The sequence below is a fragment of the Hyperolius riggenbachi genome, chromosome 2 (assembly GCF_040937935.1).
Source record: "Hyperolius riggenbachi isolate aHypRig1 chromosome 2, aHypRig1.pri, whole genome shotgun sequence".
NCBI lineage: Eukaryota > Metazoa > Chordata > Amphibia > Anura > Hyperoliidae > Hyperolius > Hyperolius riggenbachi.
In genome coordinates, this window is record NC_090647.1 from 127,315,829 (window position 1) to 127,335,501 (window position 19,673).

General features: G+C 48.8%; 1 protein-coding gene across 1 annotated transcript in view; it reads right to left on the bottom strand.

The window, feature by feature from the left end:
• The window catches only part of LOC137544066 (chymotrypsin-like elastase family member 1), a 49,574-nt gene extending 30,282 nt beyond the window's left edge, over positions 1-19,292 (bottom strand). Inside the window, exon 1 of the mRNA XM_068265128.1 lies at positions 19,202-19,292. Coding sequence (XP_068121229.1) covers positions 19,202-19,229 — 28 coding nt within the window. The 5' untranslated portion in view covers positions 19,230-19,292. The remainder of the gene's footprint in view (positions 1-19,201) is intronic.
• Positions 19,293-19,673: the final 381 nt, after the last annotated feature.

The window sequence follows — 19,673 nt, forward strand, 5'->3', positions numbered from 1 at the left end:
AGTTAAGGACATCAGGGCATCTCAATAGCACAATAAAAATGTGTGCAATGTGTCTTGTTATAAAAAAAACTTCCATTTACCTTTTACATTTAAAAGTTAGCAGAGGTTTTATTAGCCTACTTCAGCCGATTTCTTAGCCTAGTTTCAAAGAGCTTATCCAGAGGGAAGGTGTGAAGATAGCATCTGTGACTTCTGTAAATAAAGACAGCTAGAAGGAGGGGGATATGGCAGCTTCTATAGCTATTAGAAACCAGGAGAAATTCCAGGGAAAAAAGGTGCTTAGTTCCCTTTAACCACAAATTGACAAAAATGCTTAGACTTGAGTTTTGATTGTAAATTATACTAAACTAAGCTGCAGACCTTTATGTAGGAAGGAAAGATGATTAGAAACTGAAGTTTGAATAGAGAAAGTTGATATATAGTAAACCCCTCATTATCTGATACTGTAACATTCTGTGGAGATGCAGCTGCGGGCGGTCAGGATGCCCCCGCAGCTGCTTCGGTTTCCTGTCGGGCGTTTCTCCTGTCTCCTCGGCGTCTAGCATGCCGAGGGGATTGTCAGTGGCTCATAGGGCCGCTTTGTCGCGCGCACGCACAGACGGGACCTTTATGCGGGGAGGAGGCGCGTCAGCTGACCTGCTGGTCGGCTGACGTCAGAGGAGACTCTCGGCAGCTCTGATTGGCTGATGGGTGTGGGCGTGGCCGAGGGGTCTCCTCCGCTTCTTAAGCCTCCGAGAGTCACTCGCAACTTGTCTGCTGTTGCGAATGCTTCGTGTGAGCACTTAGACCTTAGTTCCGGTGTGCTTTGATCTGAGAGGAAACCAGGGATTTCACACAAGACTAGGAATTATATTACTACTGTTATTATTGCTTGATTATCTGTGTATGACTCTGGCTCTCTTCTGACTACTCTTACGCTATAAGATTCTGTACTTTCGCCCATCTGATCCTGTTGCTGACTCTGCCTGAAATACCTTTATCCTTCTGCCTGCCGATTCTGTACTGTATCCTCCTGTCTGTTGCCGAACCAATCTGTCTGACCACTCTACTCACCAGTGAGCCCTTGTCACTGGTGAGGTTCCTTACTGATAGTACCCACCAGCTCCTCTGGTGAGGTTCCTTACTGATAGTACCCACCAGCTCCTCTGGTGAGGTTCCTTACTGATAGTACCCACCAGCTCCTCTGGTGAGGTTCCTTACTGATAGTGCCAACCAGCTCCTCTGGTGAGGTTCTGCTAAAACTAATCAGTATTACTGTTGCACCAAGCACTGTACACTTGCTATTACATTGCTTACTATACTTGAATTATTGGTGATTCTGCAGATCACCATATAATCAGGTATAGTGTCTGATTTATTGGTGATACTGCAGGTCACACAATAACCAGACTTCTGTTTGCTACACCAATCGTTACAGATACCAACGGGGATTGGCTGATGCCGGATAAATGTAGTTTCTGGTTGCTTGAGTTTCAATGTAAAAATAGGCCTAGCTAAAGCAGTACTATACCTCACTCTATATACATACAATGGACTCTGTATTAATGTTAAAATACAGTAAATTAAAACAAATTAAGACAAAGAACAGACTTAACTAAATGTAACTGTACCATCTAAAGAAGTGAAAAAAAAAGCTTTATGCATCCTGCAAGGCAAGGACTTTTTTTCTGGTTGCTTGAGACGTCTGGTTAACTGAGTTCTGGATAACATGGGTTTTACTGTAATACCAAACTCACTAAAGGTCTTATGAGTGGTAGCAGGTCTCTTCGCTTTCAGTCATTTATCAACTACTTCAGGAGGATATGCCATGGCTAATAGGCTTTTCTCTCAAATTACCAAATTCCAGGCCATCCTTGATTGATACGAATTTGGTAGATGATCATTAATATTCAATTGGAGCAACAAAGGGAACTAATGCTGGGAATACACCATGAACATTTTTGGCAGATATATGGATCAATAGATAATTTTCGACATGTCCGATCAGCTTTTTGATCATTTTTCTAATCGATTTCTCATAGAAGTGAATGGAAATCGATCAGAAAAACGATCGGAAAATTGATCTGACAGTAAATCTGCTGAAAAATATCATTGTGTATTCCCAGCATTAGGCCTTTTGAGCTGATAAATAATTACTGCTAGGATGGATAGACTGTGGATTCTGAGCATTTGAAGAAACCTGAACATTATGGGCATTAAGAAAAAGCATAAGCTTTATGAAAGCTCCAAGTATGAACACTGCCTGGAGGTCTTGAAACCAGGAATAGCTGAAAAACCTGTGATCTGTTGAAATGGCAAAGAAGTTTGCCATCATAGATTCCCACTTCTGATCTTTTAGCTGGAAAACAGAAGGATGTAGGGACTAGTGTTGGGCGAACATCTAGATGTTCGGGTTCGGGCCGAACAGGCCGAACATGGCCGCGATGTTCGGGTGTTCGACCCGAACTCCGAACATAATGGAAGTCAATGGGGACCCGAACTTTTGTGGTTTGTAAAGCCTCCTTGCATGCTACATACCCCAAATTTACAGGGTATGTGCACCTTGGGAGTGGGTACAAGAGGAAAAAAAAATTAGCAAAAAGAGCTTATAGTTTTTGAGAAAATCGATTTTAAAGTTTCAAAGGGAAAACTGTCTTTTAAATGCGGGAAATGTCTGTTTTCTTTGCACAGGTAACATGTTTTTTGTCGGCATGCAGTCATAAATGTAATACATATAAGAGGTTCCAGGAAAAGGGACCGGTAACGCTAACCCAGCAGCAGCACACGTGATGGAACAGGAGGAGGGTGGCGCAGGAGGAGAAGAAGGCCACGCTTTGTGAGACACAACAACCCCGGCCTTGCATGAGGGCAAGAAGCGTGCGGATAGCAGGCTTTGTACCGCCATGCAGTCATAAATGTAATAAAGATAAGTGGTTCAATAAACAGGGACCACGCGGCAACGCTAACCCAGCAGCAGCAGACGTGATGGAACAGGAGCAGGCGCAGGAGGAGAAGGCCACGCTTTGTGAGACACAACAACCCAGGCCTTGCATGAGGGCAAGAAGCGTGCGGATAGCATGCTTTGTACCGCCATGCAGTCATAAATGTAATAAAGATAAGTGGTTCAATAAACAGGGACCACGCGGCAACGCTAACCCAGCAGCAGCAGACGTGATGGAACAGGAGGAGGCGCAGGAGGAGAAGGCCACGCTTTGTGAGACACAACAACCCCGGCCTTGCATGAGGGCAAGAAGCGTGCGGATAGCATGCTTTGTACCGCCATGCAGTCATAAATGTAATAAAGATAAGTGGTTCAATAAACAGGGACCACGCGGCAACGCTAACCCAGCAGCAGCAGACGTGATGGAACAGGAGCAGGCGCAGGAGGAGAAGGCCACGCTTTGTGAGACACAACAACCCAGGCCTTGCATGAGGGCAAGAAGCGTGCGGATAGCATGCTTTGTACCGCCATGCAGTCATAAATGTAATAAAGATAAGTGGTTCAATAAACAGGGACCACGCGGCAACGCTAACCCAGCAGCAGCAGACGTGATGGAACAGGAGGAGGCGCAGGAGGAGAAGGCCACGCTTTGTGAGACACAACAACCCAGGCCTTGCATGAGGGCAAGAAGCGTGCGGATAGCATGCTTTGTACCGCCATGCAGTCATAAATGTAATAAAGATAAGTGGTTCAATAAACAGGGACCACGCGGCAACGCTAACCCAGCAGCAGCAGACGTGATGGAACAGGAGCAGGCGCAGGAGGAGAAGGCCACGCTTTGTGAGACACAACAACCCAGGCCTTGCATGAGGGCAAGAAGCGTGCGGATAGCATGCTTTGTACCGCCATGCAGTCATAAATGTAATAAAGATAAGTGGTTCAATAAACAGGGACCACGCGGCAACGCTAACCCAGCAGCAGCAGACGTGATGGAACAGGAGCAGGCGCAGGAGGAGAAGGCCACGCTTTGTGAGACACAACAACCCAGGCCTTGCATGTGGACAAAAAGCGTGCGGATATAGCAGCAATGCTTTTTGCCGCCATGCAGTCATAAATGTAATACAGATGAGAGGTTCAATAAACAGGGCCCGGAAACGCAACACCATCCCAGATGTTCATTGGTCATGTTACTTGGTTGGGGTCCTGGAGTGTTGCGTAGTCATTTCCAATCCAGGATTGATTCATTTTAATTTGAGTCAGACGGTCTGCATTTTCTGTAGAGAGGCGGATACGCCGATCTGTGACGATGCCTCCGGCAGCACTGAAACAGCGTTCCGACATAACGCTGGCTGCCGGGCAAGCCAGCACCTCTATTGCGTACATTGCCAGTTCGTGCCAGGTGTCTAGCTTCGATACCCAATAGTTGAAGGGTGCAGATGGATGGTTCGACACAGCTACGCCATCTGACATGTAGTCCTTGACCATCTTCTCCAGGCGATCGGTGTTGGAGGTGGATCTGCACGCTTGCTGTTCAGTGGGCTGCGGCTGCATGGGTGTCAGAAAATTTTCCCACTCCAAGGACACTGCCGATACCATTCCCTTTTGGGTACTAGCTGCGGCTTGCGTTGTTTGCTGCCCTCCTGGTCGTCCTGGGTTTGCGGAAGTCAGTCTGTCTGCGTACAACTGGCTAGAGGAGGGGGAGGATGTCAATCTCCTCTCTAAAGTCTCCACAAGGGCCTGCTGGTATTCTTCCATTTTGACCTGTCTGACTCTTTCTTCAAGCAGTTTTGGAACATTGTGTTTGTACCGTGGATCCAGAAGGGTATAAACCCAGTAATTGGTGTTGTCCAGAATGCGCACAATGCGTGGGTCACGTTCAATGCAGTCTAGCATGAATTGAGCCATGTGTGCCAGAGTCCTACCAGAATCCTCATCATCCTCTTGTGAGCGTTGTGATAGTTGTTGTGATGCATCATAGTCGTCACCTTCCTCCTGGTCTGCTTCTGCTGACCATTCGCGTTGAATTGTGGAAGTCCAACGTGCACCGCTCTGGCCCTCGTCAGTGGTGGCATGAAATTCCTGCTCCAACTCCAGCTGTTCCTCCTCCTCTTCTTCGTCATAGCTGCTGGGGCCAGCGTTCCCTGAGGCGGATGGCCTGATGTTGGTACCATCACGCTGATCGTTTTCTCCTTCAGATTCCCCCAGTTGCATCATGACAGCTGTTTCCTTGATTTTTAACATCGACCTCTTCAGTAAACACAGCAGTGGTATGGTAATGCTGACTGAAGAGTTGTCACTGCTCACAAGCAACGTGGATTGCTCAAAATTTTGGAGGACTTGGCAGAGGTCCAACATGTTGGCCCAATCGGATCCACAGAAGCTTGGCAGCTGGCCGGATGCGCCTCGGTACTGCGCCGTCATGTACTGGACCACTGCACTCTTCTGCTCGCAAAAGCGGGCTAGCATGTGCAGCGTAGAATTCCAGCGCGTAGGGACATCACACAGCAAGCGATGGTGGGGGAGATTGAAGCGCTCCTGCATCTTGGCGAGTGCCCCCGAAGCAGTACTGGAATTTCTACAATGTTTGGACACTCGACGCACCTTCAACAGCAGATCGGGCACGCCTGGGTATGTCCTCAGGAACCGCTGAACTACTAGGTTCATCACGTGCGCCAGGCAAGGGATGTGTGTCAGCTTAGCCAACCTTAAAGCGCGAATGAGATTACTCCCATTATCACACACAACCATGCCCGGTTTCAGGTCCAGCGGTGCCAGCCACAAATCCGTCTGTTCCTTTATTCCCCTCCAAATTTCCTCCCCTGTGTGCTGCTTATCCCCAAGGCAGATTAGCTTCAGCAACGCTTGCTGACGCATGCCAACAGCTGTGCTGCACTGCTTCCACGATCCTACTGCTGCTGGGTTAGCGTTTCCGGATGAGGTACAGCTTTGAGATGCGTTGGAGGAGAAGGAGTCAGAGAGGTAGGTGCTGCTGTTATCCAGTGGGAGGGACGGCGGTGCAGCTGTTTGTGGCGTGGGCAACACCCGTGCCGTAGCAGGTGAGGAATCGCTGCCAGGCTCCACAAGGTTCACCCAGTGCGCGGTAAGGGAGATGTATCGACCCTGGCCGAACGCACTCGTCCAGGTGTCAGTGGTGAGGTGAACCTTGCAGGCAACGGCATTCTTCAAGCTTCGGGTTATTTTGCTGACCACGTGCTCATGCAACTCAGGCACTGCAGAGCGTGCAAAGTGGTAGCGGCTGGGAACCACGTAACGTGGGATGGCCACTGACATCATGCCCTTGAAGCTGTTTGTCTCCACCAATCGATATGGCAGCATTTCGCAGGCCAGAAGCTTGGCTATGCTGGCTGTTACTGCCACGGCCCGGGGGTCATTTGCTGGCAATTTCCTCTTGCGCTCAAACATCTCCGACACAGACAACTGAACCGTAGCGCTGCACACGGAAGGGCTGTTGGTTGTTGTGTTTGATGAACACTGGGAGACCTCAAGAGCACTACTCCGGAAAGTGACAGTGTCAGCGTCGTCTGATGTTTGTGAATGTTGTGAACCACGCAATGGCTGGGCTACTGCTGCTGCTGAGGCGGGTCTGGTGGTGAGTCTGGTGAACCCAAGGGAGGCAGTGTTGTTTCTGGTACCCTGTCCTGACGCGTTTGCCCAAAGAGTGGGATGTTTGGATAGCATGTGACGGCTCATGCTGGTGGTGGAGAGGTTGTTAATATTTTTCCCCCTGCTCAGGCGGGTCTTGCACACCTTGCAAATCGCCATGGTAACATCCTCAGTGCAGTCTTCAAAGAAAGCCCAGACTTTGGAGCACCTGCCTCCTTGCTGGCGATTTCTGTTTGCTCCTCTTTTGCCTCTCACTTGAACTTCCACGCTTGTGGTGCCTGAAATTGCGCGCCGCCTACCTTGTGGCACAAGGCGAACTCGTGCAGCAGTGTGTTCTTCAACAGACTCATCTGTGCTGCTGCTACGACGGCGATGTTCTCGTTCACAAACAAAATCTGGGTCTCTGTCCACATTGTCCATACCCTCCTCTTCCATCTCCTCAAACTCGTCATATGTCATTGTGGGCCACCGCCGTGGAGTAGAGCTCCCCACAACAACCTCTGCGCAGCACACTCCAACGTCGTCTTCCAGATCTTGTCGGCCGACCTCCTGCAATTGCAACCCCTCCTGCCCAAATTGCTCTGGGATTTGGGTTTCCGAGTCCTCTTCGGACTCGCCTTGTATTTCAGTGCGCGGTGCATTTCCCACAGTTAACGGTTGTGAATCCAGGCACAACATTTCTGGCTGTTCCTCCATTGACCTTTGAAAGGTGGAAGTTTGTTGGGCTGGGAATAGCTCCTGCGAATACCCCATTGTGTCCTGAGGTAATTCATCGGACTGGTTATCTGGCAGTTGTGTGCGTGGTGTCGCTGCCGGTTGTGTCAGCTTTGTGCCCACTGGCTCCTTGTAACTGGCTGAGGACTCGGACCTCGTGCGTGATGTGCTGGTGCTGCTTAACCCACTGCTGGACGCTTGAGAGGTCATCCAAGTAATTATCTGGTCCTGTTCTTTTGGATTTGTGAGGGTTGTTGTCCTGGACAACATGGGCGGTATTGAGTGGGTTTTCTTGGGTGCTCCCCTGTGGCCTGTACGTGAACCGTCAGGGTAAACACCTCTTCCCTTGCCCCTCCCTCTTTCACCGGATTTCTTCCTCATTTCACTTATCCTTACAGTACACGCTGACTGGCAGCAGTACAGTGGCAGTACAGAAATGCTATACAGTACCACTATTCCCAGCAGCGACACAGAGCACAATGCTATACAGTGACGGGTGAGCGGTGTACCACTATTCCCAGCAGCGACACAGAGCACAATGCTATACAGTGACGGGTGAGCGGTGTACCACTATTCCCAGCAGCGACACAGAGCACAATGCTATACAGTGGCGAACGAGCGGTGTACCACTATTCCCAGCAGACACAGAACAGTACACAGAATGCTATATAGTGTGGCTGAACGAGCGGTGTACCACTATTCCCAGCAGACACAGAACAGTACACAGAATGCTATATAGTGTGGCTGAACGAGCGGTGTACTACTGTTCCCAGCAGACACAGAACAGTACACAGAATGCTATATAGTGTGGCTGAACGAGCGGTGTACTACTGTTCCCAGCAGACACAGAACAGTACACAGAATGCTATATAGTGTGGCTGAACGAGCGGTGTACTACTGTTCCCAGCAGACACAGAACAGTACACAGAATGCTATATAGTGTGGCTGAACGAGCGGTGTACCACTGTTCCCAGCAGACACAGAACAGTACACAGAATGCTATATAGTGTGGCTGAACGAGCGGTGTACCACTGTTCCCAGCAGACACAGAACAGTACACAGAATGCTATATAGTGTGGCTGAACGAGCGGTGTACCACTATTCCCAGCAGACACAGAACAGTACACAGAATGCTATATAGTGTGGCTGAACGAGCGGTGTACTACTGTTCCCAGCAGACACAGAACAGTACACAGAATGCTATATAGTGTGGCTGAACGAGCGGTGTACTACTGTTCCCAGCAGACACAGAACAGTACACAGAATGCTATATAGTGTGGCTGAACGAGCGGTGTACCACTATTCCCAGCAGACACAGAACAGTACACAGAATGCTATATAGTGTGGCTGAACGAGCGGTGTACTACTGTTCCCAGCAGACACAGAACAGTACACAGAATGCTATATAGTGTGGCTGAACGAGCGGTGTACTACTGTTCCCAGCAGACACAGAACAGTACACAGAATGCTATATAGTGTGGCTGAACGAGCGGTGTACTACTGTTCCCAGCAGACACAGAACAGTACACAGAATGCTATATAGTGTGGCTGAACGAGCGGTGTACTACTGTTCCCAGCAGACACAGAACAGTACACAGAATGCTATATAGTGTGGCTGAACGAGCGGTGTACCACTATTCCCAGCAGACACAGAACAGTACACAGAATGCTATATAGTGTGGCTGAACGAGCGGTGTACTACTGTTCCCAGCAGACACAGAACAGTACACAGAATGCTATATAGTGTGGCTGAACGAGCGGTGTACTACTGTTCCCAGCAGACACAGAACAGTACACAGAATGCTATATAGTGTGGCTGAACGAGCGGTGTACTACTGTTCCCAGCAGACACAGAACAGTACACAGAATGCTATATAGTGTGGCTGAACGAGCGGTGTACCACTGTTCCCAGCAGACACAGAACAGTACACAGAATGCTATATAGTGTGGCTGAACGAGCGGTGTACCACTGTTCCCAGCAGACACAGAACAGTACACAGAATGCTATATAGTGTGGCTGAACGAGCGGTGTACTACTGTTCCCAGCAGTGACACACAATGACTGGGGGGGACCCTGGCTAGCGTGGCTGGAGCGCGAACTACCCTGCCTGCCTACCCAAAGCTAAACCCACAGACAAATGGCGGAGATATGACGTGGTTCGGGTATTTATTTACCCGAACCACGTGACAGTTCGGCCAATCAGAGCGCGTTCGGGTCCGAACCACGTGACCCGTTCGGCCAATCACAGCGCTAGCCGAACGTTCGGGGAACGTTCGGCCATGCGCTCTTAGTTCGGCCATATGGCCGAACGGTTTGGCCGAGCACCGTCAGGTGTTCGGCCGAACTCGAACATCACCCGAACAGGGTGATGTTCTGCAGAACCCGAACAGTGGCGAACACTGTTCGCCCAACACTAGTAGGGACCACTTAATTCTCGTGTATGTTCTGGCTTCTAGGTATATAAGCTATTTTATGAGTTGTTCTCTGCTAACATCAAGGTGTGGTAAATATCTTTCAGTAAAGATCTACTCTGCATCTTCTTATATAAAACTGAACTTGTTATCCAGGCCAACAAACAATGAATAGCTTTCTACTTGTGAGGAAAAAATAACTAAAGATTGGATGAGAGCTCATTGTTATTGGACACTAGAACCAAATGCTTGTGCTGGGAAATTCCAAACTGTTTGAGCAGACTGGTCTTGGAAAATGACACCCCAGATCCCACAGTGTTAGTATCTGATATTAAGACGTTCCAGTTTGGCTGCAAGAATGAAAAAATGTTAATATTTTGCACATTCATCCACCAACTCAGGGACATTTGGTTGCAGGAGACAGAATGATTTGTTGTGGATTTAGGTTGGACTTGTCCCACTGGCTAAGAAAGTTCACCTGGAAAGGTAAAAGTTGCCAATGCACCCACTTTACTGTCAACATTGTTAAAAACCTGATGCCTGAGGCTTTTATACAGATTCTGGCTGACAATGCTTGAAAGCATTGCAGGTTGCTCAATTTCTTTATTTGAAGTGGAATATAACCCTGCATTTCATCTTTTCTCTAAAACATTATTTACAGCATATTATATGCAACCAGTTTTTTTTACTAGACCAGCATTCAAAGGGTTACACACAGAGCTTGAAAGTTGAGTGCAGTGAATTGCAGACACATCCAAACTTTAGATAATGTTATCCTGTGTTTACTTAAATGTATCAAGTGAGGAATGTGATACATTCTCTGACTGTGCAGGAGCTGCTGGAGACAGAGAGACACTGAAAGCATGTCTGCCTGCAAAACAGCAACTAATGAAACCAGTTATTAATAAAATGCAAAGTCAGCTCACAAAGCAAAAAACTGTACTTTTGGAAACCTATAAAAAAATGAATAATAATACTTATGCACAAATGCAAATATGATAACCGTATGGCATATAAAAAGTAGGTAATCATGTTTTTATTGAATATTATGTCAGGGTTTTAAACCACTTTAAGTCTCCTTTGTGAATAAAAGAAAGTGTAGCTCAATGTATGTACATTTACAAAAGTTAGGAAAACAAATTCCCTCACTAAAGATGTCTGAGAGGGCACTTCTGCCCTGAGTTTACATAGACTGGCAATGCCTATGCCCGGTACCTGCAGATAGGTGCCAGGAGAGTAGAGGCTCATGGCTCTACTCTCCTGGCACCTATCTGCAGTCACAGAGGGGAACTCTGGCCAGCCCCACCTGACCTCATTGAGCCAATCAGAGGCCTCCCAGCCTAAGCCCTGGCACCCAATCACAGAAGCGAACCCTGGCCAGCCCCCCTGTGTAATAAGAGGGCTGGCATGAGGAGACAGATCGTCCTTGCCTGTGTGGCTGGCTGGCTGGCTGGTCACTGACAGACTTGCTCCAGTGCTGTTGGCTTAGCAAGTGCTGCCTGTATACAGTGATAAACCTAAAGCTTTGAGTGCTAAACACCTTCACTACACTATTGTTCTATTGTTTTTTTTAGCTAGCTAGTGTAATTGTTTGATTTCATTCACTCAGTTAGGGCCTGTCTGTGTCTGTGTGTGCTGTGCAGGCCAGCAGGACAATATAGGTTAGGGAATAGGATTACTGTGTTATTGTATTGTATTATATAGTTAGTTAGTACTGCAGTTAGTAGTGTTGGGCGAACATCTAGATGTTCGGGTTCGGGCCGAACAGGCCGAACATGGCCGCGATGTTCGGGTGTTCGACCCGAACTCCGAACATAATGGAAGTCAATGGGGACCCGAACTTTTGTGCTTTGTAAAGCCTCCTTATATGCTACATACCCCAAATTTACAGGGTATGTGCACCTTGGGAGTGGGTACAAGAGGAAAAAAAATTTAGCAAAAAGAGCTTATAGTTTTTGAGAAAATCGATTTTAAAGTTTCAAAGGGAAAACTGTCTTTTAAATGCGGGAAATGTCTGTTTTCTTTGCACAGGTAACATGCTTTTTGTCGGCATGCAGTCATAAATGTAATACATATAAGAGGTTCCAGGAAAAGGGACCGGTAATGCTAACCCAGCAGCAGCACACGTGATGGAACAGGAGGAGGGTGGCGCAGGAGGAGAAGGCCACGCTTTGAGACACAACAACCCAGGCCTTGCATGAGGACAAGAAGCGTGCGGATAGCATGCTTTGTACCACCATGCAGTCATAAATGTAATAAAGATAAGTGGTTCAATAAACAGGGACCACGCGGCAACGCTAACCCAGCAGCAGCACACGTGATGGAACAGGAGGAGGCGCAGGAGGAGAAGGCCACGCTTTGTGAGACACAACAACCCAGGCCTTGCATGAGGACAAAAAGCGTGCGGATAGCATGCTTTGTACCGCCATGTAGTCATAAATGTAATAAAGATAAGAGGTTCAATAAACAGGGACCACGCGGCAACGGTAACCCAGCAGCAGCAGCAGCACACGTGATGGAACAGGAGGAGGCGCAGGAGGAGAAGGCCACGCTTTGTGAGACACAACAACCCAGGCCTTGCATGAGGACAAAAAGCGTGCGGATATAGCAGCAATGCTTTTTGCCGCCATGCAGTCATAAATGTAATACAGATGAGAGGTTCAATAAACAGGGACCGGAAACGCTAAACCATCCCAGATGTTCATCGGTCATGTTACTTGGTTGGGGTCCAGGAGTGTTGCGTAGTCGTTTCCAATCCAGGATTGATTCATTTTAATTTGAGTCAGACGGTCTGCATTTTCTGTGGAGAGGCGGATACGCCGATCTGTGATGATGCCTCCGGCAGCACTGAAACAGCGTTCCGACATAACGCTGGCTGCCGGGCAAGCCAGCACCTCTATTGCGTACATTGCCAGTTCGTGCCAGGTGTCTAGCTTCATGCCCGGTTTCAGGTCCAGCGGTGCCAGCCACAAATCCGTCTGTTCCTTTATTCCCCTCCAAATTTCCTCCCCTGTGTGCTGCTTATCCCCAAGGCAGATCAGCTTCAGCAACGCTTGCTGACGCATGCCAACAGCTGTGCTGCACTGCTTCCACGATCCTACTGCTGCTGGTGCTGGGTTAGCATTTCCGGATGAGGTACAGCTTTGAGATGCGTTGGAGGAGAAGGAGTCAGAGAGGTAGGTGCTGCTGTTGTTATCCAGCTGTTTGCGGCGTGGGCAACACCCGCGCCGTAGCAGGTGAGGAATCGCTGCCAGGCTCCACAAGGTTCACCCAGTGCGCGGTAAGGGAGATGTATCGACCCTGGCCGAACGCACTCGTCCAGGTGTCAGTGGTGAGGTGAACCTTGCAGGCAACGGCATTCTTCAAGCTTCGGGTTATTTAGCTGACCACGTGCTCATGCAACTCAGGCACTGCAGAGCGCGCAAAGTGGTAGCGGCTGGGAACCACGTAACGTGGGATGGCCACTGACATCATGCCCTTGAAGCTGTTTGTCTCCACCACTCGATATGGCAGCATTTCGCAGGCCAGAAGCTTGGCTATGCTGGCTGGCTGTTACTGCCACGGCCCGGGGGTCATTTGCTGGCAATTTCCTCTTGTGCTCAAACATCTCAGAAACAGACAACTCAACCGTAGCGCTGCACACCGAAGGGCTGTTGGTTGTTGTGTTTGATGAACACTGGGAGACCTCAAGAGCACTAGTCCGGAAAGTGACAGTGTCAGCATCGTCTGATGTTTGTGAATGTTGTGAACCACGCAATGGCTGGGCTACTGCTGCTGCTGAGGCGGGTCTGGTGGTGAGTCTGGTGAACCCAAGGGAGGCAGTGTTGCTGGTGGTACCCTGTCCTGCCGCGTTTGCCCACAGAGTGGGATGTTTGGATAGAATGTGGCGGCTCATGCTGGTGGTGGAGAGGTTGTTAATACTTTTCCCCCTGCTCAGGCGGGTCTTGCACACCTTGCAAATCGCCATGGTAACATCCTCAGTGCAGTCTTCAAAGAAAGCCCAGACTTTAACTGGCTGAGGACTCGGACCTCGTGCGTGATGTGCTGGTGCTGCTTAACCCACTGCTGGACGCTTGAGAGGTCATCCAAGTAATTATCTGGTCCTGTTCTTTTGGATCTGTGAGGGTTGTTGTCCTGGACAACATGGGCAGTATTGAGTGGGTTTTCTTGGGTGCTCCCCTGTGGCCTGTACGTGAACCGTCAGGGGAAACACCTCTTCCCTTGCCCCTCCCTCTTTCACCGGATTTCTTCCTCATTTCACTTATCCTTAAAGTACACGCTGACTGGCAGCAGTACAGTGGCAGTACAGAAATGCTATACAGTGGTGGGTGAGCGGTGTACCACTATTGTCAGCAGTGACACAGAGCACAATGCTATACAGTGGCGGGTGAGCGGTGTACTACTGTTCCCAGCAGACACAGAGTGGAAGTAAACACAATGCTATATAGTGTGGCTGAGCCGTGTACACAGAGTGGCATTAAACACAATGCTATATAGTCTGCTATATAGTCACCCCGAACAGGGTGATGTTCTGCAGAACCCGAACAGTGGCAAACACTGTTCGCCCAACACTACTGGGAGGGAACGCAGATTTTAGTACCTAAACACACGATACAACATGTTTTCCGGGGTCGGACTCTGAGGCACATACAGATGGTCCCGATCATCATCCTCATCATACAACTCTTCTCCTGAGTCTGACCCACCCACCACCTCTGCCACCCCAACATCCCCAGACACAGACCCCTCATCGTCCTCAACATTAACTTGGGATGCTGGCCTGAGCCAGACCTCCTCCTCCACATCAGGCCCCATCATCTCCTCAATGGCAGCCCTCATTAATCGCTCTGGCGACGGACTGATGGACACAACGTTCTCCTCCGGGGAGGGCTGCTGCTGACCACTGGCTGCTGGGGTGGATGTTATAGCTTGCGTGGGGCGTTGGCTGTTGCTGTTGTTGGGAGTGCTGCTCACAGCGGAGGTCTCTGGGGAACTCATGTTGAGCTCATATAGTGGTTGACGGTGAGTGGAGTATTACTGATCCCAGCAATATACACACTGACTGGCAGAGTACGCAATGCTATATAGTGTGGCTGAGCGAGGTACACAGAGTGGCAGTAAACAGAATGCTATATAGTGTGGCTGAGCGAGCGGTGTACCACTATTCCCAGCAGACACAGAACAGTGAACAGAATGCTATATAGTGTGGCTGAGCGAGCGGTGTACCACTATTCCCAGCAGACACAGAACAGTGAACAGAATGCTATATAGTGTGGATGAGCGAGCGGTGTACCACTATTCCCAGCAGACACAGAACAGTAAACAGAATGCTATATAGTGTGGCTGAGCGAGCGGTGTACCACTATTCCCAGCAGACACAGAACAGTGAACAGAATGCTATATAGTGTGGCTGAGCGAGCGGTGTACCACTATTCCCAGCAGACACAGAACAGTGAACAGAATGCTATATAGTGTGGCTGAGCGAGCGGTGTACTACTGTTCCCAGCAGACACAGAACAGTACACAGAATGCTATATAGTGTGGCTGAACGAGCGGTGTACTACTGTTCCCAGCAGACACAGAACAGTACACAGAATGCTATATAGTGTGGCTGAACGAGCGGTGTACCACTATTCCAAGCAGACACAGAACAGTGAACAGAATGCTATATAGTGTGGCTGAGCGAGCGGTGTACCACTATTCCCAGCAGACACAGAGTGGCAGTAAACAGAATGCTATATAGTGTGGCTGAGCGAGGTACACAGAGTGGCAGTAAACAGAATGCTATATAGTGTGGCTGTGCAAGCGGTGTACTACTATTCCCAGCAGACACAGAGTGGCAGTAAACAGAATGCTATATAGTGTGGCTGAGCGAGGTACACAGAGTGGCAGTAAACAGAATGCTGAGCGAGCGGTGTACTACTATTCCCAGCAGCGACACACAATGACTGGGGGGGACCCTGGCTAGCGTGGCTGGAGCGCGAACTACCCTGCCTGCCTACCCAAAGCTAAACCCACAGACAAATGGCGGAGATATGACGTGGTTCGGGTATTTATTTACCCGAACCACGTGACAGTTCGGCCAATCAGAGCGCGTTCGGGTCCGAACCACGTGACCCGTTCGGCCAATCACAGCGCTAGCCGAACGTTCGGGGAACGTTCGGCCATGCGCTCTTAGTTCGGCCATATGGCCGAACGGTTTGGCCGAGCACCGTCAGGTGTTCGGCCGAACTCGAACATCACCCGAACAGGGTGATGTTCTGCAGAACCCGAACAGTGGCGAACACTGTTCGCCCAACACTAGCAGTTAGTTGTTAGAAAGAGTAGCACTGTGTTAGCTTACTACAGATTACTGCAGTGCTGCTGTGCTGAGCATTGTCAGTGTGACAGTTAGACAGATAGTGTCTGTCCTCTACTCTGCGGTCTGTCACTCCGTGCGGATTTGATTTAAAGTCCAACCTCGATTTCATTAAAGTAAAAGTACCCCACATCATCTGGTGACATCATCACGTATAAGTTGTACCATGTCTGCTGGCACCGGCAGCCGGGGGAGGGGCAGCAAAGGGCAAGAGGACAGGGAGCAACATTACGGCCACCCTCAGAAGGTCTGCCGAGTCAGTGTCGACCCCAGCGGGCAGCCTACCCTCAGTCAGCGAGCTTTTCGCTCTAGGCGCCACGCATGAACTCAGGGCTGTTAGCCGCAAGGAGTTTGAGGAGGATGTTCTGGGTTTTGAGTAGGGGGGGTATGATGTTGATGATGGGATGAAGGACCGTGACTACCATCCACAGGATGGGGATGTCAGCTCTGACTTTGAGGAGGAGGATGCGTCGATGGGTTTGGCACGGAGGATCAGCATTGCAGACAGTGGCCGTGGAATACGGGACCCACCACATCCTTCTGCCGCTACCACCAGCCGCACCACTCAACCCCCAACCGCCACAGGGAGAAAAGCCGCAGCATCCCATTCAGGCCGCAGGAGAATCTTCACCTCCCCAATCTGGCGGTTTTTCACTCTGCCCTCATTGGACAGCAAGTTTGCCAATATGCAATGTGTGCAAACTACAGATGAGCAGAGGTTGTGACCCCTACAGGTATGGCACCTTCATCTTCATCACCCATTTGGCCAAAAGACATGTTGTTGAGCATGAGGAGTTCAAGAGGCTGAAGCAAGCTGGCGCTGGCTCCCACCGCCACGGTGCCACAGGCCACTGCTGCTGATACCACCACCTATATTCAACCCAAAACACAATTGCGGTGTCATTTTTTGGAGGTGTCTGGGCTGAAAACTGTCATGTCCCAGTTGTGTGATTGGACTTTGGACACAATGTGGGCTGCACGACCGCTGTCTGCAACCTAGTCCTGATGTTAATTGACAGCTTTTTTTTTTCATTTTATGTCCACCAAATAATAAATTAGTGTTTCCCTTTAAAAAACCATGATGCTACATGCATAATTTACCCTAAAACCCCTTTTTCAAGCTATTTAAAGGGCACTTCCGGTTTTTTTATCTGGATACCCAAATAGGTCGGGTACCAACGGGTAATTTGGTTGGATATCCGAATTCACTCGGATATCCGCAAGGTCGGATCCTGATATCCGAATCGGATCCGGGTATCTGGGTACCCGGATCCGGGCGGGTTTTAAAAAGTACTACCCGAACAACCCACAAGGGAGGTCAGAGTAAAGAGCACTGTAGACCGGGGGTACAGAGTTACTCATATTTGCTTTAACGCTGTTATTTTTTGTGGGTTCATTTCCACTTTTTGTCAGATAGAGACTTAAAATTGCATAGTTTCACATGTTGTACTTTCCAGCTACGTGTAGATGGCGTCAACAGTTTACGTTTCCTCATTAAGAGATAACGGGCAACACAAATCTGGCAAATTTAGCATATGGGACATCTGTGAATATTCCCATGTATGTTTCCAATAGCTTACACTGTATATATAAAAGTGCCTGCAGTAATAACTGACAACACATCAACTTACCCACAATGTTCAAGCTCCTCTTACTCACTGCATTCGTCCTCTCTGGTAAGATATATGGATTCAAAGAATAATATAGAGATAATTAAGACTGCAATATGGTGCTTATTTAATATACAGCAAAGTCCCCGTTATCCGGAATTCGGGCAACTGGAAGTCTCAAGTAACCGGCATGCCTGAGATATAACGGGGCCTCTTTTGGGGGGCTTTCTGTGGATGCTGGCAAGCAGTAAAATTCTTACCAAGCCTCCAGCAATGGCTGACAGAGACCCTGTACCTCCTTGCGGGCTCCTAGTGGCTTTCAGCGTCTGTGTACAGAAGCCGGCGGGTCACATGACCTGATGCAAGTCAGCTGACACTCCGGCTTCTGTGCAGTGGGGAAGCCGGAAAGCCAATCGTATCTCGCGGGGAAGTACCGGGAGACTGACTTTGCTGGAGGCTCGGTAAGTATCTAACAGGGACATTTGGCCCCTTTTCGGCCGGTTGCTCAAGCAACCGACAAGCACCGGTATCCAGAATCAGGCAATCCCCGCTGGTGCAGGATACTGGGGACTGTGCTGTATAGAGTATTTCAGGTGACTCTTTCATTTTATTATAGATAATAATGTGTACTTAATGTTATGAAACAACATGATTTTCTTTCACTGCCATTCTCAGGTCAAAACATTCTGTCATTGTAGAGATATAGGCATGTGGTAATGTGCAGCAATGTTAGAGAGATGAATAATAACATTCTCCAAAGCTATTGTGAATCCAACAATCAGTTTTCTCTGCTGCACCCTCATGGCTCTGCGGCAACAAACAAAACAAAGGGGACCTCCTGCTACCAGAGAGCCTCAGAGGTAACAAGCTGGCACTGAGTTCAGCTGACCAAAATCAAACTAAAATGGAAACAATATTTTTGGGCAGATTGGCCTTTAAGGAGATGACCTGACACCTGTGTGTGAACTTTTTTTTTTAATGTATAATATTATATACCGTATATACCGGCCTATAAGGCGACTGGGCGTATAAGACGACCCCCCAACTTTCCAGTTAAAATATAGAGGTTGGGGTATACTCGCCGTACAAGACTACCCCAGTGTCAGCCGGGTGTCGGGCTGTGGTGAAATTACCTAATTGTGCAGTCTTCCTGTGATTAGAAAAGTAGATTGCGCTCTGTGTTTAAAGAAAAGACTTGCTGTAATAGTTTTTTTGCGAGCAGCCGCTCGCGCGGGTATCAGTGCGGCTTCCGGGGTCACCTGACTGGTGACGTGTGCGCTCTACTGATGAGATTTCCGGGCTATATTGTGGAGCGCACACGTCACCAGTCAGATGATCCTGGAAGCCGCACTGATACCCGCGCGAGCGGCTGCTCGCAAGAAACTATTACAGCAAGTCTTTTCTTTAAAGGGGCACTATGGCGAAAAATTATGTTTTATAGCCACTGTACTATGCCTAGCTGTTTGTAGAGCATAGTGGCTTACATGTAGTGAGGCACAGGGGCTTTTTTTTTAAACACTGACATCACCTTGTATACATTATCAGTCACGTCGGCAGAAGTACCTTTCCGACGCCACTTAGCCTGTTCCATGTAGTTGTAGGGAGGCAACTTTCCCTGTTGCTGTAACTGACGTTACAGTTTTCCCCTCTCTGCAGCGCTGGAAGGTTTGTTCTAAATTTCAACTGCACGATCGTGCAGTTATAGTGATCCCCCATGAGCCGTAAAGAGTAGTAGCTGATGTGCTGTGAGGGGAGTGGAACGCACCCTCCCTCTTACGTGAGACGCAACTGCATGTGAGGAGGACTGTGGAGGAATGCATCATCATTACTGATGACGCTGCCTGGCAAGGACCCATGTAGCTGAAGCTGGCATGTGCTGCGCAGACAGAGCGGCAGCTTGCAGAGCAGACACAAGCGCTGTAGCTGTGTCCTGCTAATTGTACAGTAGTTGTGATTGTTTTTTTTGTGGTGAATTTTTTTTTTTACCCAATCGTTTTTTCAGTATTTTTTTTCTAAAGCAAATTGCAGGTAGTTA